The sequence below is a fragment of the Plecotus auritus genome (assembly GCF_963455305.1).
Source record: "Plecotus auritus genome assembly, chromosome: 1".
Lineage (NCBI taxonomy): Eukaryota > Metazoa > Chordata > Mammalia > Chiroptera > Vespertilionidae > Plecotus > Plecotus auritus.
In genome coordinates, this window is record NC_137770.1 from 187,817,003 (window position 1) to 187,844,886 (window position 27,884).

The following is a 27,884-nucleotide window of genomic DNA, read 5'->3' on the forward strand; positions in this document are numbered from 1 at the left end:
ACTTCCTCCTGCCTCTGAGGCCGGCAAAGGGCAGCTCCCGGACTTTAAGGACATGGATCTTGACTGAGGTCTCCATATGGAGGCGTTCAAGTGTGTCACGGCTGCCTGGTCGGCTGCGGTGCGGGCTGCGTTCCTACCGACATCACGTAACTGAGGTGAGTTGTTTGCCTGCTTCTGTGTTCCCAAATGTTCATCCTGCGTGGAGAATCTTGATCCCTTTTTGGCACGCGCTTTCACAAATGTGCCCCTTGAATCAGTACTTCTCATACTTTAATACATGAATCACCTGGAGGTCTTGTTGGAATTCAATGGATGTGGGGTGGGCCGGGGGTTCTGCATGTCTGCCGAGGTCCCAGGTGGCCCCAGGAACCAGGTTGTGAGTAAACAAGGGCTTACACCCTCTGGGCGTTTTGCTTGTGGGGGTGACATGGGTTGGAGAAATGCTGTCCGAATGAAGGAGTTGGCCCTCCACGGGATTTATAGAGAGTACCTGAGGAAAAACCACAGCATCCCGCCCTGGTTACCTGTAGCCTTCCCTGATGGCGTATCTCTAAGAGGGGAGGTCTCTGTTAAACAGTTCTTGGTGTGGTAAACCAAGTCACCCCAAGTGAGAGGAGGGGTCCGGCTGCTCCTTAGCTTGCACAGGCCACTTGGAGCAGAGCCAGACTTTTTTTTTTTTTTTTGGTAATTTTTAAAATTGGGGGATGAAGTATCCACAGCATGCCTCACACTGGTGTGGTTAGTGATCACTCTGAACATTTTAGCTTCAATGAAAAATTGTGGCCCTGGCTGGGTGCTCAGTTGGTTGAGTGTTGTCCTGTGCACTGAAAGGTGGCCAGTTCGATTCCTAGTCAAGGCACACGCCCAGGTTGAGGGTTCAGCTCCTGGTCGGGGGTGCAACCAATCGATGTTTCTCTCACATCAATGTTCCTCTCTCTCTTCCTCTCTCACTCCCCCTCTCCCTTCCTCTCTCTCTAAAATCAATTTAAAAAACTAATTGGTGTCTTCCTTGTACTATTTGGAAGTAAAGATTGTAAAGCATACGAATCTATTACATTGTTTAAAATAAATTTGAGTAAAGAATATAATGTTTCATCTTCTTGTGAGAGGCCTGTGTTCCTCTTTAAGCTGAGTAGCTCCCTGTCCTAAATAATATATGTTAATCTGAAAGTAGCTTTTTCTGTTGTTAATCCTCACCTGTGGATATTTTTTCCATTGAGTTTTAGAGAGAGTGGAAGGAAGAAGAGAGAGAGAGAAACATCGATGTGAGAGAGACACATTGATTGATTGCCCCCCGCACCTGCCCTGACTGGAGCTCGGAATGTGCCCTTGACTGAAATCGAACCCAGGACCCTTCAGTCTGAGGACAGATGCTCTATCACTGAGCCAAACCGGTTAGGGCTGAAAGTAGCTTTTAATTCAAAGACAAATCAAGAAGGAGGGGGGGGGATGAATAGATAGGAAAAAGGTACTTATTCTGTCCCTAGTTAAAGGGAGAACATAGAAATGGGAGTAAAAATGGGGAAAGGAGAGTGTTGGCTGGGGAAGTCACAACTTAGCAAAATGAATGAAAGAAACCCGGAACCCAGAAATAGAATTCTTTCTCACACACGCATGGCAGTTCTTCTAGCATAGCAGCTTGTGTTTTCCTCAGCTGAGGAAATGTGCTTGAGACACAATAAGTAAATTATACATTGTGTCATTTTTTTCTTTTTTTAAAATCTCTTTATTGATTAAGGTATTACATATGTGTCCTTATCCCCTCCCTGCACCCCCCCCACACACACACACACTCATCCCCTCACCCCCCTGTTGTCTGTGTCTGTTGGTTAGGCTTACATACATGCATACAGGTCCTTTGGTTGCTGAAAACATTCGTCATTAAAGTTGAGGATTATGCAACGGAGCGAAAGGTCAGAGGTGTAAGTAGGCCTCGTGAGGCCCAGTATGAACCTATGAAACCACCCCAGATGGAGGGGAATTGCTTCTGTTTGAAAAAAGCTTTAGCTCAGCCTGCTTGGCTGAGTGGTTGAGCTACTGTAAATACCAGCAGACCTCTGGTAGGCAGTAAGAACATACAGGGCGGAATATTAGCCTAAGCTATCCCAGGTTTTAATTAACCATTTTTTTGTGGGGAGAAAATGCAAAGCTTCAGATGAGCTCAGAGACATATATAGTAAGTCCTTACTTAACATCATTGAAAAGTTCTGCAACTTCAAGCAAAACGACGTATAATGAAACACTTTTACTGTAAGCTGATCGATATAAAGAAGAGTTAAGTTCCTATGGCATCTCATCAACGTTATAATGGAACAACTTTGGACAAAATGACAATATTTGTTATTCGAGGACCTGGCCTCATACTCTTAGGTGAGGCCACTCCTTCTCTTTTTAAGCCCAGAGCAAACCCTCATTCCAGCTGTATATCCTGCAACCTACACTATAGAAAGTAAAGTTCTCTTATGTCACTGCAAGATTCAAAATCCTGTTTCTTGAGTAGGATTAGAGAAAATGCATATATTCTTTTATAAAGAGCTGCAGCAGAAATGAAATTTGGTCACCATGCTGTCCTTTCATACAAAGCATTACCTCATACATTGTCCACTTGATTTTTTTTTTTAATTTTTAAAAAATATATTTTATTGATATTTTACAGAGAGGAAGGGAGAGGGATAGAGAGCTAGAAACATCGATGAGAGAGAAACATCGATCAGCTGCCTCCTGCACACCTCCCACTGGGGATGTGCCCGCAACCAAGGTACATACCCTTGACCGGAATCGAACCTGGGACCCTTCAGTCCGCAGGCCGACGCTCTATCCACTGAGCCAAACCGGTTTCGGCTGTCCACTTGATTTTTCACAACTGTCTTGGAGTATAAATCCAGGGAGTTATTATTTTAACCTTTCAATGAAGAAACTGAGGCTCTGGTTCAGCCGTGGGCAAACTACGGCCCGTGGGCCGGATTCGGCCCATTCGGCTGTTCTATCCAGCCCGCGGAGCCGAAAGAGCGGAGGGTTCTCTTGCTCTCCCCTCCGCTCCTTTACTTTGAATTTATATTAGTTCACACAAACACTCCATCCATGCTTTTGTTCCGGCCCTCCGGTCCAGTTTAAGAACCCATTGTGGCCCTCGAGTCAAAAAGTTTGCCCACCTCTGGTTAAATAATTTTCTGAAAGGCACACAGCTGGATAGTGGGTGGGCAGGGTTTAATCTTAGGCCTATTGGCTCTAAATTCAGGTTAATCCTGTACTTTTCTTTAGCATCCTCATAAGACCTCTAACAGTCTATATTGTTCTGTACTAGGGTTTGTCTTCTTTATATATCATAATTTGAAACTTTTGTGCATTAAAAGGAATCCCTTTTCTATTTCTTTTATTGTAAAATATTTTTATTGATTTCAGAGAGAAAGAGAGAGGGAGAGATAGAAACATCAATGACGAGAGAGAATCATTGATCAGCTCCCTCCTGGATGTCCCCCACTGGAGATCGAGCCTGCAACCCAGGCATGTGCCCTGACTGGGAATCAAACTGTGACCTTCTGGTTCATAGGTGGATGCTCAACCACTGAGTCACTCCAGCCAGGCCTTCTATTTCTTCTGTCAAAATTATTCATGTGTTGTCTTAGCTTTGCCTCCACTAAGGCCTTTAATCCCTAGGAACAAGTGTTTAAAGGCAGGGCTTCTCAAAACTTTATCGTACTTAAACATCACCCGGGCTGCTTGCTGACATGTAGATCCTGGGCCCCAGCTTCCATAGATTCTGATTCAGTGAGTCAGGGCTCAGAGCTGAGAATATGCATTTCTAGTAAGCATCCAGGTGATCTTAGTGCTACTATTCAGAGACCACACTTTACACAGCTTCAGTCAATAATTTAAAATAGCATCTTTATAGTTTAGAGGGGGCTTAGTGTGCTTAATAACAGATTATGGAGCTAGACTTCCCGGGTTTGAATACTGACGCCATCACTCATGCAAGCTGTGCGATCTGGGGAAGTGAACACTTCTGTGCCTGTTTCTTAATTTGTAAAATGGTTCAGTGATCCTGCCTACTTTACGAGCTAGTTGTGGGGATTAATTGGCTTAACAGTGCTGGGCACAGACTATCTCCATGTTTTTGCTCTTGTTATTATAAGTCTTGCTCAATTCATACTTATACTTTATGCTAGAAACACCAACAATACTAGTAAGAATTCACCCAGATACCAAATGCTCTTCTTTGATATTGATGTTACCCCAGGGGTTTAATCATGAGTTAAACATGTTCTTATGTGTGTATGTGAGTGGATGTTCTGGGCTGTCAGCTAGCACTTCCCACCAAAAGGAGAGAGAGCAAATGATGCTGAGAATTTGGCAAGGGCCTGGTCACATCGGGCCTTACCCACTGTTGTAATAGTTTGAATCTGACTCTGACGGTGATGAAAGCCATTAATATAGTTTGAATTCTGATTGCATTTCAGGGCCTAAGTAGCAGAGCGGCTTCTTTGGAAGCCTGGAGGCCTTGTTTTGCACCTGGCCCCACTCAAAAATGGTAGCTGTACATACCATCAAATGAATGAGTCAGAACGCATGTTCAACGATTGCATAGGCTGCCTTCAGATTTCCAAGAGGCCCACCAAGTGTGGTGTGTGTTTTTCCCCTTTGTGGTGGGAAGTGCAAAGGTACAGCAACTTGTGTCTCATTTTAGAAACGCTGTCCTAACATGTGCCCGATGGAACAGACCTACTAAGTTTTGTAGGGTTTAACTCTCACCCTTTGGAATCTATATGCGTAAATAAGGTATTTTTTTTTAAAAATATATTTTATTGATTTTTTTACAGAGAGGAAGGAAGAGGGATAGATAGTCAGAAACATCGATGAGAGAGAAACATCGATCAGCTGCCTCCTGCACACCTCCCACTGGGGATGTGCCCGCAACCAAGTCACATGCCCTTGACCGGAATCGAACCTGGGACCTTTCAGTCCGCAGGCCGACGCTCTATCCACTGAGCCAAACCGGTTTTGGCAATAAGGTATTTTTGATGCTTATTTTTTTCGGCATACCAGATCTAATTGGCATAATGACATTAATATATAGGATCAGCATGGTGTCCTATGGGATATCAAGACCATCAAGGTTCCTTTTCACTATATTATGATGGCAGGAGCGAGGACAGAAGCATAAATGTATACTGTTGTTCCTGTTATGTAAATGCAAATTTCATTTGACTTTTCTTATTGATTAGAAAGGAAAAGAAAGCATTTGATAGGTCAATAGCTGAATATCAGGTACAAGGTGCTGTGTTGACTGTCTCCACTAAAGATACCACATCGTGAACTGCTGCTGAGATTAGCATCACCACCTGATTAAGATCATAATAATCTAATGTCATTCTGACTTTTAATCATCCATCTGACTTTTTTACCAGCTAAAAGGGTGAGTCTGGCCCTAACCGGTTTGGCTCAGTGGATGGAGCGTCGGCCTGTGGACTGAAAGGTCCCAGGTTCGATTCCAGTCAAGGGCATGTACCTTGGTTGCGGGCACATCCGCAGTAGGGGGCGTGCAGGAGGCAGCTTATTGATGTTTCTCTCTCATCAGTGTTTCTAACTCTCTATCCCTCTCCCTTCCTCTCTGTAAAAAATCAATAAAATATATTAAAAAAATAAAATAAAAGGGTGAGTCTGGAGGACTCATGATCTCTGTTGTCAGCATTAATCCCTGCAGCTCCCTCAGGGATGTGGTATTACTTTTGGGTTCCTGTCTTGGTAGAGGAGAGGCAGGAGTGGGAGGGCAGTTCCAGGGGATTCCATTTGACGCTTTCGACCATATAGCTGTCACTCCATGTGGCGATCCGTGGTTAGACTAACGTAAGCCAAGACTTCATCTCTCTGCTGATTTCCATAAGCCCCTATTCTGAATTTTCTTGATATTTGCTCTCCTTTATCTGTTAGTTATAAAACCTTATTTTTGATTGGACTCAGACTTAGAGGTAGAAACTCTCAGAGAGGACAGTCTATGTCTCTTGGCAATCTGTTCTGGTGTTTTTCTTTGGCCTCCATTATTCTCTTAGCCCAAAGTTTAGCATGTTCTGCGGCCTCTTCCTTATTTTTCTTAGTACATTGTTTCTTCAGAGCAATATGCTGCGTTTGTGTTGCAGGACATGTGGAGTAACAAGACGCTGAGTCTTGGGTGCTTTAGTCCTAGGTTTTGGACCTTCTTTGTTTAGAGGCTTTCTCACAACATATTTGCAAACATCATCTGCTTTAGAGAATTGCAAAGTTTGGGGATTCTGCTAGCTCTTTTGGGCCCCAGGCATCGAGGCACAGTGGTATCAGTGAGACCAGGAATATCTTCCTCCCCTGTTTTTACAATGACCAACTTGAGAACACTGAGATTGGCATCCACAATACCGTCCCAAACAGATCTGTGTTTTCTCTCTCCAGTTCTCCTTGGTCTATAACTGGAGTGCCCCTTGCTCAGCAGCAGGTGGACACGGCCATGTGTCAAAACACCCTGCTTCATGGGGAAACCTGGTTTGTTGTTCCCACCACTGATCTGAACACCAATCCTTCAATTCTCCACCCAGAGTGTCAGCAGCAACTTCTGTGGCCATACGCTTCTTATAAAAGGTAGGAAGTTTGTGTTCATCGCCCACTTCAATGAGTTTCTGGCAGCCGGTGGCTGGGAAAGAGATGTTGAACTTCATCCTGAAGAAGCTGAAAGCCTCCGAGGTGCCACGAAAAAGAGCTATTCTGAATTTTTTAACCTTGTGGCATTTTGTGTTACTGAGGTTCAATGTAATTTCACAGGAAGTATTTAATAATCCCCCGAAGCATTGGATATTTCCTTTGCTCAAGTGTATAGTCACCCAGCAAATCTCTCTGGTGCTGTACTTTTTAAGAGAAATCCCTGGGCCAGAAGGATTAGCAACATCAATTAAAAATACGAATTCATAGATATTACCCCAGTTCTACTAAATCAGAATCCTGGGGCGTGGTTCCAAGAATTAGTGTTTTAATGAGAGTTCCAGCACATTAAAAGATTGGGAAGCACTGTCTTCAATCAGTGGTTCTCAACCAGGAGTGATTTTGCCCCTCAGGTAGGGCTGCCAAATAACCAACAGGGCACCCAGTTAAATTTTAATTTCAGATAAACAACAAACAATGCTTTAGTATAAGTAAGCCCTCATGCAATAATCTGAATCTGACACCCAAATTTAATCATATTTTTATTTGCTAAATCTGGTAACCCAGGGAATACTTGGCATTGGTTTAGCAAACATTTTGGCTGTTACAACTAGGGATGGGATGTGTGTGTGCTACTGACATCTAGTGGGCAGAGACCAGATATGCTGCTAAACATCCTGCAATGTGCACCAAAGAAACAACCCAGCCCAAACTCTAAGTAATGCGAAGGAGCTCTTTAAGGATGCTGGAACCTGCCTCACTAATGAATATCCTAATGTCTTGGTGAAAGGAGCATCTTTTAGACTTCCCAAAGGGATCTAGTGTGGAGGTGACTGAGCAAGTTGCACATTATGAGTCTATTTCTCTTTTCCCAAAGCTTGCTGGCATTTCAACCTCATTAACTCTGGCTATCATTAAGTCCAGGCTTTCATTAGCCGACCTTTTCAAACTGTTAGCACTATCCCCAGTATTCCAACCAACATGTTATACTCCAAAACCTGGGGGAATTTACCCAAGTCAGTGTATTTATTTGAGATTTTGTCTTATCTTTTGAGGTCCACCTTTGTATTTCTGTAAGTGTCTGTTGTCACGTCAACTCTTTCATTTCTCATTTTATTTGGGTTTTCTTCTTTCCTTGAATCTGGTTAAAATTTTATCAGTTTTGTTTGTCTTCTCAAAGAACCAGCTCTTGGTTTCATTGATCTTTTGTACTGTTTTTTTAGACTCTATTTCATTTATTTCCACTCTGATATTTTTTATTTTCTTCCCTCTACTCACTTTGGGCTTTGTTGTTATTTTTCTAGTTCCCTTAGGTGTAAAGTTATATTGTTTGAAAAATTTTCATGTCAGTTAATTCGGCTTGATTATTATATTTTATCCCTGTTGTCTTAACCCCCTTAGAATCTACACTCTCAGTTCCTCCCCAGGCTTCTGCAGATGCAGGTTGGCAAAATCATGTAATCCTGTCAGGGGATAGGCTCTCTTCTAGAGCAGGCCTGGCACTGCCCTCTATGGGGTATTGTTCCAGTTCTCTGTCACTGCATACAAACCACTCTATAACTAAGAGGCTTAAAACAACAACTTAGTATTATGTCTCCTGGTTCTGATTGGGTGAGGGAGAGTAGGAGACGGACTGGGGATGCAAGTATAAAGAATTCTTTTGAAGAGTTTTGTTGTGAAAGAGAGCAGAGCAATAGAGCAGTGGTCAGAAGATGTGAGATGAAGAGAGATGTTGGAGAAGAAATCAATAAATAACAGCATGTTTGTATGCTGTTGGGAATGATTCAGTAAAGAGGGACAGATATAGATGTAAATAAACTTCTAAAGATACATAAGTACACGATATAGAAATATATAGCATATCTGGAATGCTATCTATATCTATATCTGATGATGTAGAAGAGAAAGGGGGATTGTTCTCATTGAGTTGGAAAGGGGGTGGGATTTGCTGCAAATGGAGATGTTGCCTTAGTCCTTAGATAGGAGCATGGGCAGTTCATCTAGGCCAGAGTCATAGGAGGGAAGGCAGAGTATGCTCATAGGTGGGCAGATATGGTGCAGGGAACCTAGAAGTCTCTTCCTCTTGCCTCAGTTTTCTTAATAAAGTAGGGAATTAGGTATATATAAGCTGAGAATGACTATGGGAGAGAGTACTGAGGAGGAAGAAATCATGAAATATTGAAATGGGATAATAGAAAAGTGAATGGAATAGGGAAACAAGGTACGAGTTGCTGGGTACCATTGAGAAGTCCCAGCGTCAAGATTTACCCAAAGGAGCTGAAAACTTGTCCTTACAAAAACCTCAACGTGAATGTTCATAGCAGCTTTATTTATAATTGCCAAAATGGAAGCAACCAAAATATCCTTCGGTAGGTGAATGGATAAACTGGGCACATCTAGACAATGGCGTATTATTCAGCGCTAAAAAGAAATGAGCTATCAAGTGATGAAAAGACATGGAGGAAACTTAAATGCATATTATTAAGCGAAGAAGTCAGTCTGGAAAGGCTACATACTGTATGATTTCAGCTATATGACATTGAGAAAAAGACAAAACTATGCAGACAGCAAAATAATTGGTGGTTGCCAGTGGATTTATAAGGCAGGAAAACTATTTTGTATGATATTACAATAATGGATATCATGTCATTATACATTTGTCAAAATCCATAGAATGTACACTAAGAGTGAATCCTAATTTAAACTCTGGACTTTGGGTGATTATGATGTGTAGGTTCATCAGTTGATCAACAAGTGCACCACCACTCTGGTGGTATGTTGATTGCAGAGGATATATGAGAAATCTCTATACCTTCCACTCAATTTTGCTGAAAAACAGGGGGAAAATAACTTTGAAAGTTGTGACCACATAGATAAAATCGTAAGCAATGAATATCCAATATTCAATCTGATAAGTATCTAAAAAATGTGTGGTCCTAAAAGATAGCAGGAATATGAAAGAATAAAGAATTTCATTATGTTTAAAAAACTTTAAATTTAGACCAAAATTAAAAAAATAAAGCAGTATTCCACAATGCTTAATCTAGGGTAAATTACAGATGCCAGTTGGCATTCAGAATTAGCTAATATGAAACATAAATGCAGGAGTATCACAACAACTCATCTTGAAGTTACCTATCAACCACAGATCAGGGGCAGGGCAAGAAATCATTCTCTGTAAAAATCTCCAGTTTCCAAATCACGCTAATGCCAACTGCTGGCCTATCTGCTAACAATGCTAGTGAGACATTTAGTTTTTTTAGTTTTAAAGCAACTTTCATTCTAAGATGATTTAGAATTAATCATAGAAGTGTTTAAGATAATAAAATCCATGTTAATATTTTTATATTAAAGAATTTCTCCTTTTGGTTATTTTATACTAGAGGCCCAGTGCACAAAATTCATGCACTTGGGGGGGGGGTTACCTCAGCCCGGCCTGCACCCTCTCGCAGTCCGGGAGCCCTCAGGGGATGTCCAACTGCAGCGAGGGTGGCTCCCACCACCGCTGCTGCACTTGCCAGCCATGAGCCCGGCTTCTGGCTGAGTGGTGCTCCCCCTGTGGGAGTGCACTTACCACCAGGGGGAAGCTCCTGCGCTGAGCGTCTGCCCCCTGGTGGTCAGTGCGTGTCATAGTGACCAGTCATTCCGCCATTCGGTCGATTTGCATATTAGCCTTTTATTATATAGGATATTTATATGATTGAATAGAATTTGGCCTCTGAGAACAATTTTGCCTGTCCAATTCAAATGTGTAATTAAATAAGTGATTTAGGTTTTTTGATTTAAAGTTGAAATCTTACTACATTTATAGAAAATGATGGGACATTTAAAAGAGCTAAGATTGACTGTATTTATGATTTTAATTATTTGCTTTAAATGGGTTATTAGAGCAATTGGTAAGATTTAGTTTGTTAAGTTAGAAAATGGGAGTGCCTTACTTTGCAGAAAACAGTTAACACAGCACATTGGGGGCTGCTGTCCTCAGAAGGGCCTGCTCCCGAGATTGGTCCTTAGCTGGTATCTGGGAAGTGGGGTCACAGGGTGTCCTTAGTCAACAGTTAACTGATAAGAGTGGTTCAGTTTGCTTAGATTGTTTGTGCAGACAATATGGTTCATGCTGAATGTCTGGGAGTCTGACATTTTGATACATTCCAGGCAGAATGTGTCCACATACTCAGCCCCCAATATAAAGTTTGGGCTCTAAGTCTCTAGTGGGCTCCCCTGGGACAAAATATTGCACCCATGTTGTTGAGTTTTCATTGCTGGGAAGAGTGTGCTCTGCGTGACCCCATGTGGGAGAGAGAGGTCATAAGGAAGCCTGCACAGGGCGTACTGCCGACTCTGCCTGTGTCTTTCCATTATGATCCAGCTGGTATCCTTACTATGCTGCTAGGAGTAGAGTTATATACTGACTTCTGTAAATCCCCCATTTTGATGTACCCAAAGGTGAGGCCTATATCTCACGTCTGTAAACCTCCCATTAATGATTCTCTCTCTCTATCCCTCTCTCTATAAATCAATAAAAACATACTTTAAAAAATATCTTAGATTTGAAGATGTGAGAGTGGGGGAAGGCCTGAGAAGCAAGAGTGAGCAAAGGGACGGAACTGGGAAAATCAGAGGTCTGAGTGTGAGAGGCATGCTGGCCCTCTGGCATCACAGCATGGCTGTCTCACCAAGGAGAGGCGGGCAGGCCTCTGGGACCAGGCTGTGGCAGCTGTGCTGCGTAGGCTCAGGAGTCTGGAGCTGATTCTTTCCGTGGGGAGAAGGACAAATGGTGTTTCAATGATTTGTTCTTATAGCAGCATTTTGTTAATTCATAGCAAGTCGGATATGAAGAAAGACTTTGGTGGTTCTAGAATAAAGATTGTACTGGGAACAAGGTGTAGGATAGTTTAGGTTGGATTAGAGGAGAGAGCGTTGTGAGCAGAGAATAGTTAGAAAACATTCCAGATATAAAGTAATAAAAGGCCAAGCTAACAGAAGGTCAGAGGGAATGGAAAGAGATTCCTTAAACACTATAAATGAAGAAGTGATGAGACTGGTGACCACATACAAAGGAAGGAGTAGAGTATATTTATGAAAATGAAAGAGGATGGTAACATTTCAGAATGAAGTATGTACCTGTGGGCTGTTTGTATTATATTTACACTAGAGGCCTGGTGCACGGATTTGTGCACCGGTGGGTACCCTCAGCCTGGCATGTGGGGATCAGGCCAAAATGGCTCTCTGACATCCCCCAAGGGGTCCTGGATTGGGAGAGGGTGCAGGCCAAGCTAAGGGACCCCACTGGTGCACAATCGGGGCTGGGGAGGGACCACGGGAGGGCTCCAGGGTGTGTCCAGCCCTTCTTGCCCAATCATGATCTGCCAGACCCCAGCAGCAAGCTAACCTACTGGTCAGAGCGTCTGCCCCCTGGTGGTCAGTGCACATCATTGAGACTGGTTGAATAGTCAAACAGTTGGACACTTAGCATATTAGGCTTTTATTATATAGGAATATAGGATGGTTTTTCTTTTTTACCCTCAAGGGAGTTAGAATCAGTGTGTATATTGGAAGGTAGTCTGAAAAGAAAATTTAGCCCAGACCGTATGGCTTATTGGTTGAGTGTCAACCTATGAACCAGGAGGTCAAGTTTCAATTCCTGGTCAGGGCCCATGCCCAGGTTGTGGGCTCAATCCCCAGTACAGGGCATGCAGGAGGCAGCAGATCAATGATTCTCTCTCATCATTGATGTTTCTATCTCTTTCTCCCTCCCCTTTCTCTCTTGAAGTCATTAAAAATATATTTTAAAAACAAGAAAAGTTTAGACCCTGAATGTTCCAAGAGAGAAAAGAACTTTTGCAACTCTAAATATAACTGGAACACATACCCTAGGGCAGTGGTCGGCAAACTGCGGCTTGCGAGCCACATGCAGCTCGCGAGCCGCGGTTTGCCGCTCCTTTGACTAATGAGTTTGACGACCACTGACCTAGACTCTCGATTCCAATAATTACAGGCTGTTGTTGTTCCTTGTGATTAAGCCCCTATCCCAGTGGTTGGCAAACTCATTAGTCAACAGAGCGGCAAACCTAGGGGTTTGATGCTTACATAACTTTTAGAATCTTGGCTTTATCATAGAAGCCTCAGAGAGTCAAGCAACCCATACCTAGAGGGAGAATGTGCATAGTGGTGAACGGGGATGTTGGAATCTTCTGGGGTCTTTGAAAGATTTTTCAAGCCTTTTGTTAGAGAAGAGCCTAAGACACAAACAGCTTTGGTGGTTGTGCTTCAGAAAAGTTTTCTGCCAGTGGCAGTTGAAGGAAACAGAACTACAGGAATTTGTTGGCTATTTCCTAATGTTCCCTGCTGTTAGCCAGGCTTCAGGAAAAGGTGAACAGCTCCTGGCCAAGGAGGAAGCAGCTTTAAAAAGCAAAGCCAAATCGAAGAATTGGCAGTACTCTTAAGAGACTTTGTAGCATTGTTCAGGCCAACCTGACCTTCCTGTTCTGTGGGATTCACAAACATATTTTGTATTTAACTGATAAAAATCGTTGCTGCTTACTTAGGTCCTGATTTCAAGTCTATTTTTTTTAAATATATATTTTTTATGATTTCAGAGGGAGTGGGAGAGAGAGATGGAAACATCAATAATGAGGATCATTGATTAGTTGCCTCCTGCATGCCCCACACTGGGGATTGAACCTGCAACCCAGGCATGTGCCCTAGGAATTGAACTGTGACCTCCTGGTTCATAGGTCAATGCTCAACCACCGAGCCACATCAGCCAGGCTCAAGTCTACTTTTATGCAGAACCCACTCCTCTCCTTATGAATCAAATACTTCTATCTATGTCCTAATCCCCACAGCCAAAGCCTCCCAAACAATGCAATTACTCCTCCCTAAGGGAAAGAATAACCAATGCTGTTTCACCAAAAGCAGCCCAAGTCCTCTATCCCTGCAAAGCAATCAACTCTCCCCCTTTGTTGTAAGCAACAGGACAGATAAAATAAAATGGAGCTTTCTTGGTTCAGAACCTAAAATGTACTGATGATATGCAAAACTTTTACATACACATGGACACACGTGACAATTGAGGGTGAGCAACTTTATTCCCATGCTGTTGGTTATTGAACATCTATAAGAAAGTCAATGTCTGTGTCCAAATAGTACACTAAGCAAATATAGTCACTATCCCATACCTGTTACTTTTGTAGTAGGGCACGGCCTTGCTTGAATTCTTTCTAGGTGGGGCATGTTGGCTCTTTTAGAAGATGCAAAATCCTTTCCTACCTGGAGAGAAGAAAATCAGAGAAACAGAGAAGAGGAAAGAGAAGGTTTGCCAAGTAGTTAAAAGGGAATAATTACATGTAGATGGTTACCTCTTTCTTTTCAGATTTTTGAACTGAAACACCTTTGGTCCAGTTGCTGCGTTAAGACTTTTTGGTGCAAAAAATAGAGATTAAGCATCTCAGGCTAATTTGAAAAAATTAATCTTGTGACATTGGGACCAAACTTTTATTTTGATACCATCAGGAACAGTCAGTTGTCCTTTTTCTTTTTCCAGTTTAAAGAAAACCTAGTTTCTTAGGTATAGCGCTCAAGTTATGTTGGAGCTCCAATATTGGAACACTCTAATTAAGCCACTTTGGAAACATAATCCTAAAATATTTTAACAACTTTCTTTGGAAGCTAGCCATGGTTGTCAGTTAGCTGCAGCCCTGGATCATCAAATCCATTTGTTAGAATACTATTATCATTAACATTTTACAAAACCAGAAAGAACAGGCAAGCACTTCCCTTCTCTAGTCTTTCCTTCAGTTCTTTGGAGGCAGTGCAGTAAGAAGCTGGGAAAATTCCTTGGCAAGTGGAATGGGGAAACTGAGACAGATAGCTGAGCAAACTGGCCGAGCAATTTACAGCCAGATACAGAAAGTCACCAGGGCATTTAAGGGATGCTGCTTCAGTGCCAGGAACTATGCTAAGCACTGAATCATCACAGAATCTTTGGAAATAAAGATAATTACACTTTGGTAGGTTAGGAAAGTTAAATGATTTAGTCAAGAATGCCCACCCAGCTAGTGAAACCAAGATATAGTATTCAAACGCAGAGCTCCCTCTCTCTTTAAAAAAAAAAAAAAGAAGTTTTTATTGATTTCAGAGAGGGAGGGAGAGAGACAGAAGCATCAATGATGAGAGAGAGTCATTGATTGGCTACCTCCTGCACACTCCACACTGTGGATCGAGCCTACAACCCAGGCATGTGCCCTGTCAAGTTAAATGTCAATAGGTCGATGCTCAACCACTGAGCCATGAACGGATCATATACCATATGAATTCTCAGCAATTATTGGAATGTTTTTTTTTTCTTTCAGATTTTATATAGACCAAACCCTTTGTGTTAACACATTCTTTATTCTGATTGTAAAACTAATTATAAGTGATTCAGTGTTAACTTTGGCTGTGACTGTGAAAAGTTTTCCATGGAATCTTATAGGCTAGAATACTTGAAACATATATAAAAATATAGAGGATATTGTAATAAATACTTATAAACCCACCATGAAATTTTTAAAACATTAGCATCAGTCTATTCTCTACAAAGCGATTCTTTAAAAATATTAGTCAATCAGGGCACTTCCTTCTCAAAATCCTCTGATGGCTTCCCACATCTAAATAAAAACTCCAGTACCAATAGAGCCACTAACCTTTTATACCATCTGGCTTCTTGTTAGCCCTCATCCCATCAGCTACCATTCTCCCTCCCATTACTGACACCACAGACACACTTATCTTGCTTTGCCCTAAAGATGTCAAGCACTTCCTGTCTCAGAGCCTTTGTGCCTGCTCCTCCCTCTCTCTGCACCACTCGGATTTCAGTATATTCATTAAGGATGTAGTTTAATGTAAGGGCAGTGGCTTCAACAATATAAATGTTTATGTCTCATGTTCAAGAAATCTAGAGGTAGGCATTCCAGAGATAGTGCAGCAAGAACCCACATTCAAGAACCACAGTCCTTCCATCTTGTTGCTTTGCCCTGTGAGGCTTCCATTCTCTAATGAGTCCCCTCACAGTCCATGCGGAGGCGGGAACTCCAGTCATCGCGTTTGGATTCCAGCCAACAGGAAAGAGGAAGAGGAAAGAGCGCTCTGTTTCTGTGAAATGCTGGGCAGAGGAGGAAATGGAACACCTCAGTGTTTTTTAAAATATGATTTTTTTAAAGTTAAACCTTTGCTGTCTAAATAAAATTCCATTTGTCTTCAGGGGGGCCTTTGAGAGCAATAATAAGGTGTTCTTGCCCTAGCCGGTTTTGCTCAGTGGATAGAGCATCAGCCTGCAGACTAAAAGGTCCTGGGTTCGAATCTGGTCAAGGGCACATGCCCAGGTTGCGGGCTCGATCCCCAGTGCAGGGCATGCAGGAGGCAGCTGATCAATGATTCTCTCTCATCATTCATGTTTCTAACTCTCTCTCCCTCTCCTTTCCTCTCTGAAATCAGTAAAAATATAATAAAAAATGTTTCATTTCAGACCATCCTTTGTGGTTACTTTAGGTCTCTGAGTTTGCAAGGCTGCCATGCAGGCCTTCCCTGAGCTAGTCAGTTTAGCATGTGGCCTCTTTTCGTCCATATGAACCCATTCACATCATTTCAGGTATCATAACTAGCAAGGATAACCTCAATTTTGTTTTTTAATTTATTGATTTTAAGAGAGAGATAAAGAAGGGAGAGAGAGGCAAACATTGATATGTTGTTACACTTATTTATGAATTCAAAAGTTGCTTATTTTATGTGCCTGACTGGGGATCGAACTCACAACCTTGGCATATCGGAACAATGCTTTAACCAACTGAGCTATCCCACCAGGGCTTGCTGAGTATTTTAAGTCCCTCTTCTTCTTTTTTTTCTTTTTTATTTATTTATTTTTTTATTAAGGTATTATATGTGTACATATCTTACCATTGCCCTAAGTCCCTCTTCTGATGGACATCCAAGACCATTAAAAATGTCATCTGTAACTTGTCAATCAACGAGTTATAACTATACAGTGAAAACTTTGAACATCAAAAGAACTGTCCTCCAATACCATAGAGGCATTCCAGTTTAGTACAGAATTCATAAAATTAATCAAGTCACAGGCCTCTACTGACAAAATCACTTTTTTTTTCATTTTTAAAAAATTATTGAAATTTTTAAAAGGACAACACTTAACCAATTGAGCCACTCCGGCTGAGCCAAACTAACTTTTAATTTGTATCTTTCACAAGTTCTATAGCTATATTCAGACACTTTCTACAGGAACACAGATCACAGATATCTTTACTGTTGAAAATAAAATCACTTAAAAAATTAACATTGATTGATTGATTGATTGATTTCAGAGAGAAGAAGGGAGAGAGAGAGATAGAAACATGAATGATGAGAGAGAATCATTGATCGGCTGCCTCCTGCAGGCCCCACACTGGGGATTGAGCCCACAAACCAGGCATGTACCCTGACTGGGGAATTGAACTGTGACCTCCTGATTCATAGGTCAACACTCAACCAGGGAGCCACACCAGCCAGGCAAAATTAAAACTATTTAAACTAAAAAGTAGCTTAGGATGGTTAGTCATGTCCTAGGCCAGTATCTTCCCTGACACAGGTCAATCTTTTTTTATTTATTTTTTTATTGATATCAGAGAGGAAGGGAGAGGGAGAGAGAGGTAGACATTTCAATGATGAGAGAGAATCATTGATTGGCAGCCTCCTGCATGCCCCACACTGGGGTTAAAACTTGCAACCTGGGCATGTGCCCTGACCGGAATCAAACTGTGACCTCCTGGTTCATAGGTCGACATTCAACCACTGAGCCATGCAGGATTGGTATTGTTCTGTGCACAGAGGAGACAGCACTGAGAGACTGAGGTACATAAGGAGGGAAGATGGGCAATTAGATAGTACCTGCCTAACGAGCCTCTAGGGCAGTCTTCCCTAAATGAGTAAGTTCATGCTGCTGGAGGACTACCTTATGGGCTAACTGTTCTGGGACATAGACCCTATGATCTGGGAGTGTCCATCAACCTTCCTGCATCCTCTTACCCCCTTCTTGGGGGGCCCATTCCTCTTCCTGAGAAGTGTATTTCAGAGGTTCAGGTAATTCAGGGGCCAACATGATCTGTGAAGATGCTACTTGTTCTTTAGCAGCCAGCTTGGCTGCTGCATCTGCATGACGGTTACCTTCTGACACTGAGTCCTTCCCTTTTTGGTGACAAAATCCTGCTGCTCCCAGGAATTCCCAAATCTGCTGCGGGGTGCTGGGAACTGGAATAGCACATACTGCCTGCTTCTTTTCAGTCCCTAGTCTTCGTTTCCCTCGGGTGATTTGGAAACCTAGGTACTTGACTTTTCTCTGGCAGATTTGTGCCTTTTTCTTGGACACCCAGTAACCTGTTTCAGTTAAGAGTCTCAGAAGGGCTCGTGTTCCTTCCCAGCACTGAGCTCACGTGGAGCTAGCAAGTAGGAGGTCATATTGGAGTAGAACGCACCCCAAGTCCTGTCCTGGTAATTTGGACAGATCAGATGCTAGCGCTCTGTTAAAAGAGTTGGGGAGTTCTTGAACCCTTGTGGCAGTCTGGTCCAGGTGAACTGCTCCTTGGCCCCATAGTTGGGTTTTCCCACTCAAAGGCAAACAGGGGCTGACTGGAGGGTGCCAACTGAAGTCAGAAAAAGGCATCTTTCAGATCTAGACATGTAAACCATTCCGCCTCTGATGGAATGAGTCCCAGAAGAGTGTAGGGATTCGGCAGCCCCGAATGCAGGGTTATAACGGCCTCATTAACAGCCTGCAGGTCCTGACCAAGCAGTAATCATTAGTCCCAGGCTTTTTGATGGGCAAGAGAGGGGTGTTCCATGGAGACTGACACCGTTTAAGAAGCCCCCACTGAAGCAGCTGGTCTAAGTGGACCTGGTTTCCTAAGCGTGCATCCCTTGGAATCGGATATTGGCGGATTTTGACAGGCTGTGCCCCAGGCTTCAAGTCAATTAGTACGGGGGCGTGGTCCTTGGCCAGGCCAGGGGTATTTCCTTCTGCCCAGACCAGTGGGAATTCTTCCTCTAATTGAGGCTCTAATGGAGAGTCCTTTGATGGGGAGGTATAAAGTCTCCATTCTTCCTCCTTGGGTACTGCTAAGGACAGGATCATTGGAGAGGTCTCCTCACCTAGGTGCAACTGTGCTGAGCCATCTGGGGCAAAGGTGATCTCTGCCCCCATCTTGGCTAAAAGGTCTCTACCCATTAGAGGCACTGGACAATTTGGCAAGTACAAGAATTCATGGATCACTTGGTGGCCTCCAAGTTGGCATCGGCGAGGGCAGGAGAACGGTCTACGGGTCTGGTTCCCTGTAGCTCCGATAATGGTGACCTCCTTTCCTGAGAGAGGAGCTACCTTCTGAGTGACTACCGAGTGCTCAGCCCCTGTATCAACCATAAAGTTCATAGTCTGGCCCCCAATTTTCATTCTGACCTTGGGCTCGTGGGGGCCCAGTTGGAAAGAGCCCGGTCTGTCCTGGTCGGAGTCAGCTGCGGCCAGCCCGATGAGATCTGCCTCGAGTGGTTCCAGCCGGTAGCAGCTGGGTGGGTTGGACGACCCTGACTTCCCTTTCTGGCAGTTTGGACATTCATTTTTCCAGTGTTCAGATTCCTTACACTGATCCTGCTTAAGGTTTGTCCTTCTTTCCCCTGGCCTGGGTCCTTGTTGTTTCCCTCTCTTATCTGTCTGGGAGCTTGATTCCTTAATAGCCACCGCTATCAAGGTTGCTTTCTTTTTCAGTCTCTCCTCTGCCTCCTCCTTAGCCACCCTGTCTTGGTTGATGAAAACCTTGTTTGCTATTTCTAGCAGCTTGGTTGCGTTTTTTCCCCCCACAAATCCTTTGAGTTTCTGTAGCTTTCTCCTTATGTCAGGCTGAGCCTGACCTACAAAGGCTGCATTGACCATAGTTTGATTTTCTGGGGATTCAGGATTAAAAGGAGTGTAGATCTGATATGCCTCACAGAGGTTTTCATAGAAAGCTGCTGGACTTTTATCAGGTTTCTGGAAGACCTCAGAAGTCTTGGCCATATTAGTGGGCTTTTTAGGGCTGGCCCTGAGCCCCTGGAGGAAGGCCAGTTAGTATCTCTCTAGCCTGGCCCTTCTGTCTTCTGAGTTCAGGTCCCATCTGGGTTCCTCATCTGGGAGGGCCTCCCTGGCCCATCTATCTGTGTCTAACATCCCTGCCGGGGCCTAGGTCTGGAGCCATTTCCGAGTTTCCATTACTATTCTCATGTGCTCCTCAGTGTTAAAGAGCGTGAGAAGGAGTTGCTTGCAGTCAACCCAGGTAGGCTTATGGGTCTGGAAAATTGACTCTAGGAGGTCTACCATGGCCTGAGGTCTTTCAGAATAAGCAGGAGTGTGATGTTTCCAATTCAGGAGATTGGTTGTGGTAAAAGGCTGATAGTAAAAGACTGATCACCCCCTCTTGTAGGGTCCCATCTTCTCCAAGCACTTGGGGACCCCGAGTCTCCCAGAGAGGCATCTGGAAAGCTTGGGGGTGGCCTGGGTCCCTGATCAACAGTGCAAGTGCCATCCAACTGGCTCTGGAGAGTCTGGTTGTGGGGAGATGGAAGGATATGGTGTATCTAAGCTTCCCTGACTGGGCAAAGGAGCACTGGGTGCCACCTGAGGGACACATGGAGGTGGTAAATCTGGCGGGGCTTCCTTGGGGGTTTCCTGCAGAATAGGAGGCTTATTCTCCTTCTGAGGGGCCTGCTTCTCTTCTCCTGCCTGTCTTTTTTCTCCTGCCACTAAAACCTTACTCTATCCATTCTTACACACACAGAGCCATATCCAAGGTGGCTTGAGCTGAGCTATTTCCAGCCACTGATCGATGTAGGGGAGCTGGTCAGAATGACCTGGGTCTCCCATTATAACTCTGTAAACATTCCTGATTGTGGGAACATCCAATGTGTCCTCGCTGGCCATCCTACCACAAAAGATGGCCAGTCTATTTCACACATCTTTCTTAACTTGGAGGGAACTAACTTCATTCCATAGTTCCCAGTAAAACCTTTCTTAAAATTCTTTAACATGCATTCTAAAACAGTGGGCTTGGATGAACTATTTCCCATATTTGCAGTTAAACCATGTAATCCCTCCCAGTTAACAGAGTTGGAAGGACAAACACAAGGTGACTTTAGCTTCACACAGACTCTTCCATTCATATTCACACACCAGTCAGTCTGAGCTGTGACTTCCACCCACAGAAAATCCCTGAACTGAAGCAAATATTTTGCCTAAGTGATGATCAGCCACTTCTTCTGTCCTGAAAGACAGGCCTGAACTCAGACTGGTCCCCCAGGGGAAAACTCACTGGTCAGACGTCTCGTTCCAGAAAGGGCTTTTCTGTCCTCCTTGGAGTCCACGGGGGTGCAAGCAGGGGTCCCGGTCATCTGGGCCCAATGAGGACTGGAATCCAGAAAATCACCGGAGGTGCATGTTTCCCGTCTTCAGGGGGGCCTGGGCAAATGGACCTGCCACCGGCCTTTACCAGCGGTGCCCTAAGTAGACAGTGCAAATGGTATTTTCCCAGCCAATGCACCAAATTAATGTTGCGGATAAACTGCCAGGCGGTCCAGGAGAATTACTCAGCCGGGCACTCAGAGAATATTCAGAAAAGTTGCCTCTATTGCAGATTGCACTAGTGCCGTGACTCAGGGGAATCAGTCTCCAAATCCTGAGTGATGAATATGGACGAAGCTTTCCCTTTATATCCTTTAGCTCCTTTGTCCCCTAAATATGGATCAGGCTTCCGGACCCTTCACGGGCTTTGCAGCCTCCTGTGAGTTGGGATGGGGGAAGTGAGACCACACCCAGAGGCCTGCCAGCACTGGCACCTGCCTCTCCGGGTACTGTATATGGTTCGTGGTTTATGGTCTCTGTAAAATGTGAGTATTCTGGGAAACAGGTTCTGCAAGGCAGGACAGGCATCACAGATAAGAATGGAGTTTGATAGGAATGGAGTTTGATAAGAATGGAGTTTATCAGCAAGCAAGGTTGTACGTCAGAAGGCAGGTTACTGGCACAGATTCAGATGGCTAGCCCCCCAAATGTCTTGTTTACCCCTTCAGTATCTTGTGATTTTATTTTTCTAACATTTAAAAAATTTTATTTTAGAGAGAAGAAAGGAGAGAGAGAGAGAGAGAGAGAGAGAGAGAGAGAGAGAGAGAGAGAGAAAAGAGAAACATCAATCAGTTGCCTCCCACATGCACGCACCCCCACTGAGAACCAAACCTGCAACCTGGGTATGTGCCCGGACTGGGAATTGAACCTGTCACCTTTTGGTGTGTGGGATGACACTCCAACCAACTGAGCCACATCAGCCAGGCTCACTGTGATTTTAATTTGTATTTCCCTAATGACTAAAGGTGTTGAACATCTTTTCGTGAGCTTATTGATTATTCATATAGCTTTTGCCTAAGTGATGATCAGCCACTTCTTCTGTCCTGAAAGACAGGCCTGAACTCAGGTGAAATATCTATTTGGTGAAATATCTATTTAAATCTTTAGACTATTTTAAAATGCGGTGTTTATCTTCTTGGTATTGATTTGTAAGGGTTCTTTATTGTATTCTGGATACAAGTTGTTTCTCTATCCCATACATTTTTTAAAATGCATGTGCAATATTTGCATTTGTAGTTTCATTTATAGAATAGAGCCAAAATGTATAAATATTATTTATTTGTTGAGAAAAAAATCATGCTATAGATACAAATTGTTTATCAGATATATGATTTACAAATATTTTCTCTCAGTCTGTGGCTTGTCTTTTTATTTTCTTAATAGTTAAAATGTATTGAAAACAATATTCGCATTAAAGGTTTGTGGAATCCTTGAAGCCTTCTCTTTGGTGCCCTAGGATGATGAGACTATAATCTGAAACCCTATGCTAGTGAGCATTTCAGTGGCATTTGAGTACATCAGCAGCAGCAGTATCATAGACTGGTGGAGTTCAAAAAGACCTTACGATTAACCAAGTGCACCTCTATTTCTGTAAATAAATTTGTGCCTGTTTGAATGACTTACTTGCAATGTAGGTATGCAAGGTCTGATGGAGCATTGGAGGCAAGGCTTAGATTTGAGGACAAAAACATTAGGAGTCATGAGTTCAGTTAAGGCAGGAGTACAAAGTGAGAAAACCAGTATTTCCTGATAAGATGAGATTTATTTGGTGGCTCATGATAAAGAAACTTAAGCTTCAAAGAGAAGTGAGGAAGAACTCTGAACTCTGTAAAAACTATGCTTTAATAACAGAAATCCACATCAATGCCTGTTGTTTTAAATAACAAAGGGGGAAAAACCTCATGCTGTTATGTTGTATTGTTTTTAATATATACGGGCCAACTTAACACATTTACCTTAAACCACCCATACCTCCTTTGCATTTATGATTTATGTATGTTTCTTTTTGTATACCCCTTTAAACTTACCTCATTCATTCATTTAATGATGAATTTATTGAGTAGCTATCTTAAAGCTAGAAACCGGTCTTGAAAAGTAATTTACACTCTCATAAAGAAGATACCAAAGTTAGCAGTTATAAAATACTAAACATACTATATAATAAAACTCTAATATGCAAATCGACCGAACAGCAGAAAGACCGGTCGCTCTGATGTGCACTGACCACCAGGGGGCAGACGCTCAATGCAGAGCTGCCCCCTGGTGGTCAGTGCACTCCCACAGGGACAGAGACGCTCAGCCAGAAGCCAGGCTTACAGCTGGTGAGTGCAACGGTGGTGGTGAGAGTCTCTCCCACCTTTGCTGCAGGTGGGCGGTAAGGAGCGAGGGGTTCCAGACTACGAGAGGGTGCAGGCTGGGCTGAGGGACACCCTCCTCTTCCCCGCTGCCAGTGCATGCATTTCGTGTACTGGGCCTCTAGTATTTTATAAGTAGGTGTCTTTATAAGTATAAAAATAATGCCATGACACCAAAAGTTGTTTCTTTGAAAAGATCAACAAAATTGACAAACCTTTAGCTAGATTGACTAAGGAAAGAGAGAAATGATTCAAATTTCTGATTTCAAAACCAGAAATAAAAGTGAAAACATTACTACTGATTTTATAGAAATAAAAATTATTGTGAAAGAATATTATGAACAACTGTCTGTCAACAAACTGGATAATTTAGATAAGGTGGAAAAATTCCCAGAAACATACAATCTGGGAAACTCATGAAGAAATAGAAAATCTGAATAGATCTGAATAAATCTGAGTCAGTATTCAAAAACTTCCCAACAAAGCAAAGTCATGAACAAATGGCTTCACAAGTAGATTCTACTAATATTTAAAGAAGAACTAACATCAATCTTTCTTAAACTCTTCTAAAAAATTAAAGAGGAGGGAACACTTCCTAACTCATTTTGTGAGGTCAGCATTCCCCTGATGCCAAAGCCACACACAGGCACTACAAGAAAAGAAAATTATAGACCACTATCCTTTGTGAATATAGATGCAAACATTCTCAACATTATACTACAAATTGAATTCAGCTTCATTAAAAGGGTTATACACCATCATCAGGTGGGATTTAACCCTGGAATGTGATGATAGTTCAACATACAAAAACCAATCAACATATTAAAACACCACATTAGCCCAGCATTTCAGTGGCTCAGTGGTTGAGCATCGACCTGTGAACCAGGAGATCATGGTTGGATTCTCTGTCAGGGCATATGCCTGGGTTTCTGGCTTGAACCCTAGTAGGAGGCATGCAGGAGGCAGCCAGTCAATGATTCTCTCTCATCATTAATGTTTCTATCTCCCTCTCCCTCTCCCTTCCTCTCTGAAATATATATATGGGAGGGGGCAAAATATATATCCTAAACCAGTTTGGCTCAGTGGATAGAGTGTAGATTAGACCTATGGACTGAAGGGTCTTGGGTTCAATTCAGGTCAAGGGCACATGCCTGGGTTACAGACTCCAACCATGGCCTTGGTCGGGGCACATGTGGGAGGCAACCAATCGATGTGTTTCTCTCTCTGTCTCTTTCCCTCCCTTTCACTTTCTCTAAAAATCAATGGAAGAATATCCTCCGTTGAGGAAAAGAAAGAAAGAAAGAAAGAAAGGAAGGAAGGAAGGGAGAGGAATAGAGAGTCAGAAACATCGATGAGAGAGAAACATCGATCAGCTGCCCCTCTGCACACCCCCCACTGGGGACGTGCCCGCAACCAAGGCACATGCCCCCGACCGGAACCGAACCCGGGACCCTTCAGTCCGCAGGCCGACGCTCCAGCCACTAAGCCAAACTGGCCAGGGCTACTTTTGCCTTTAAATAGCACTCATTTTTCCCAATATAAAAGTTATATATCTGTATTATATCAAATTTAGAAAATTTCACTAAAGCAGGAAAAAAATAGTCATGTTATTACCCAGAAAACAAACATTTTTTTGTATTGTCAACTATTTTCTATGTATGGGTCTTTGGTTTGTTTTTATTTTACATAATTGCACAATGCTATATTCACTTTACTATCCTGTTGTTTTCTGTGTGCTTTTTCATCAATTTCATGTGTGTTTTCTACGTTTTCAGTAGTTCCCTCTTGGTTGCCTTTAGAGGTTGCTGGAAATTTTTTTCATTTTTACTGATATCAATAAAGTTTTATCTTTAGAAGGCGTTTTTTAATTTTGCAAACAGTTATTAAGAGCCAGCTCTGGAGAATTTTTCCCAATCTTGGCTTAAAATGACAAATGTATTTGTATGTGGGGTTTTAAGGGTCTTTCATGTGATTCAGAAATTGAATAACGACAATAACAACAAAAACCACCACCACCAACCCCAATTTCACCCGAGTGTTTGGGTGCTTAATAGATACATACTTTTAAGTCCTTTAAAAGTATACAGTATTGTATTTTTAATATCATTTTAAAACTGTATAATCAATATTCTTACCTAAGACTCCTGGCTAAAACTTCCTTGTATGGGGTAAAGAATTAACAGTAATTCTTCGGGTCTAAGAAACAATTTAATGGGTATTATAATTTTTGTTTGTAGATACCAAACCAGAAACTACCTAGGGCAAATACTAATTTCTGGGAGTTGATGCAGCAGGTGAATTTGGGCATGGCCATTCACACTCAGAATGCCTGATAACCAATCCTTTTCCCGAATCTGCAAATCACTTTCCAGCTTTTCCATACTTACAGGATCGTGAAGAATGCACTTAAACTGATTCCACTAATATTTTCATTAAAAAATTTTCTTTCCACCCATCCCCCAATTGCCCCATAGATTTAGCTCCTGATTCCATTGGCCCTGGGGCGCAGGAACCTAATGTCTCAGAAGCTCATTCAATAGAGACCACCACTTGCTCTGGATGCGCAGCGCGTGACCCTGAGAAAAGCCTAGGCGTCCGCATCCCCTGGTGCTCAGGCGCGGCCCCGGCGGTGACCCCATCCACTCAGGGAGACGAGGTATTGATGAGCTGGGGTGGCGTCCGGGGATTACCCGGGCTCGTGGCCAACTGTCCATTTCCTACGAGCCCTGGACACAGAGTATTCAGTTTGTCTGTCCCGGGGTGTTCCTTGACCCGGGCCCGCGGGCGGGTGGCAGCAGGGTCCAGTGCAGAACTCGGTACCGGCGTTACCGCCGCCGCGCTCAGCCCAGCGGGGCAGGCGGCGCCATGCCTTCCGCCCTCCCGCGGGCGCGGACCCCAAGAGCCTGGGGTGCGAGGGAGGGGCAGCGCGCTCTCCCCTTCCGCAGCCGGAGGTGGAGGTGTGCCAGGTGAAACCCTCCTTCGCTCGGACTGTGCTCTTCTCCTCGCCGCTCCGGCTCGCCGAGCGCTGCCCAAAGCTCCTGACCGTGACCGCGACCGCGGGCCGGTGCCTTCCCAGGTGTTAGCTGCGCGCGTGAGCGCTGGGCCCGCGGGGAGCGCGGGGGCGCGGTGGGTGGGCTACCGGTGGGGCTGTGGGCGTCGGCCCGGGAAGGTCGCCTCCTGCCCGGCTTTCCTGCCCGGGGCTGACTTGAGTCTGTGGTTACAGACCGAGTCCCGAGCGCGCAGGAGGGGAGAGGGAGTCCAGGAGCGCCCACCAGAGAGTGGGGGTCCCTGGAAGGAGGCAGCCTGGAAAGGAGCCTGGAGATTTTGGAAAAGCTTCACGCTGGGAAAGCAAATGCTTGACGTCCTTGTGAAGCAGGACCTGCTTCCTTAGCTTGTGTAGGGCCGGTCTGGGGGACTCATCCCCGCGGTTACATGAATGACTGTGAGTGCTCTGCCTCTGAGCACACGGACCCTGAGATCCGAGCCCTGGAACTGCTGAGTGAGTGGTGACAGCCCTTTGGGATGCCAGTGGTTGGAAAGGTCGGTGGGCGTTGGGAGTACATTTGGTGGAAAATAGAAAACTGTTCAGTTGAAATGACTAGGTTTTAATTAGTCCCTCCCAGATTCATTTGCTATTGAATATGAAAGATTTAGCATAATACCCTAGATCCATCCATGTTGTAACAGATGGCAAGATTTCATTCCTTTTTATTGCTGAGTAATATTCCATTGTATATATGTACCTCTTTTTTCAAATTGATTTTAGAAAAAGAGGGAGAGGGATAAAGAGAGGAAAATAGAGAGATTTGTTGTTCCACTTATTTGTTTATTCATTGGTTGATTCTAGTATGTGTCCTGACTGGGGACGAACCCATGACCTCAGTGTATCAGGACCAGACTCTAACAAACTGAGCTACCGGACCAGGGCTGGATTGATTTTCGTAATCATTTTTATACTTAATTATAAATCTTTCTGGAATTTAAGTATGTTTACCCATTAATTAAATATGTCATCTCAAACAATTTTGAAGTTTATTTTCTTACTGATTGAAGAAACATTATAAGCAGTGATATAAAGCCTGGGGCTATAAATTCAGGAAACTTTCTCTTAGCCTTACCTGGCTAAGCCTTTTTTTGTAATGCCTGTGTCATAACCTCCAAAATTACCACCAAAATATCAAAAACAATAATAGGGGGTGAAGGTGATCATGTAGTCTCTGATCTTGAATCATACCATAAAATTCTTTTCAAGCTAGATAGGTTTAACTCCACTCATTTCTTTCCTGTTTTATGAGTTTTGAGTAATTTTCATACTCTTCCTATTGGACTTATTAGATATTTAATTGATATTCAGTTGGAGTTTATGTATTCAGAGTTGTGTCTACCTCTATGATAGGGGTTCCAAGGTTTTTCTT

At 43.3% G+C, this 27,884-nt stretch overlaps 1 protein-coding gene across 1 annotated transcript in view; it reads left to right on the forward strand.

Annotated features, from left to right (window-relative positions):
- Window positions 1-308: 308 nt before the first annotated feature.
- The window catches only part of LOC308250844 (broad substrate specificity ATP-binding cassette transporter ABCG2-like), a gene marked incomplete at both ends in the record, with an annotated part of 68,879 nt that continues 41,303 nt past the window's right edge, over window positions 309-27,884 (forward strand). The window contains 4 exon segments of the mRNA XM_080673685.1: window positions 309-376; window positions 6,421-6,537; window positions 6,539-6,593; window positions 6,596-6,606. Of these exon segments, the coding sequence (XP_080529811.1) occupies window positions 309-376; window positions 6,421-6,537; window positions 6,539-6,593; window positions 6,596-6,606 (251 nt within the window).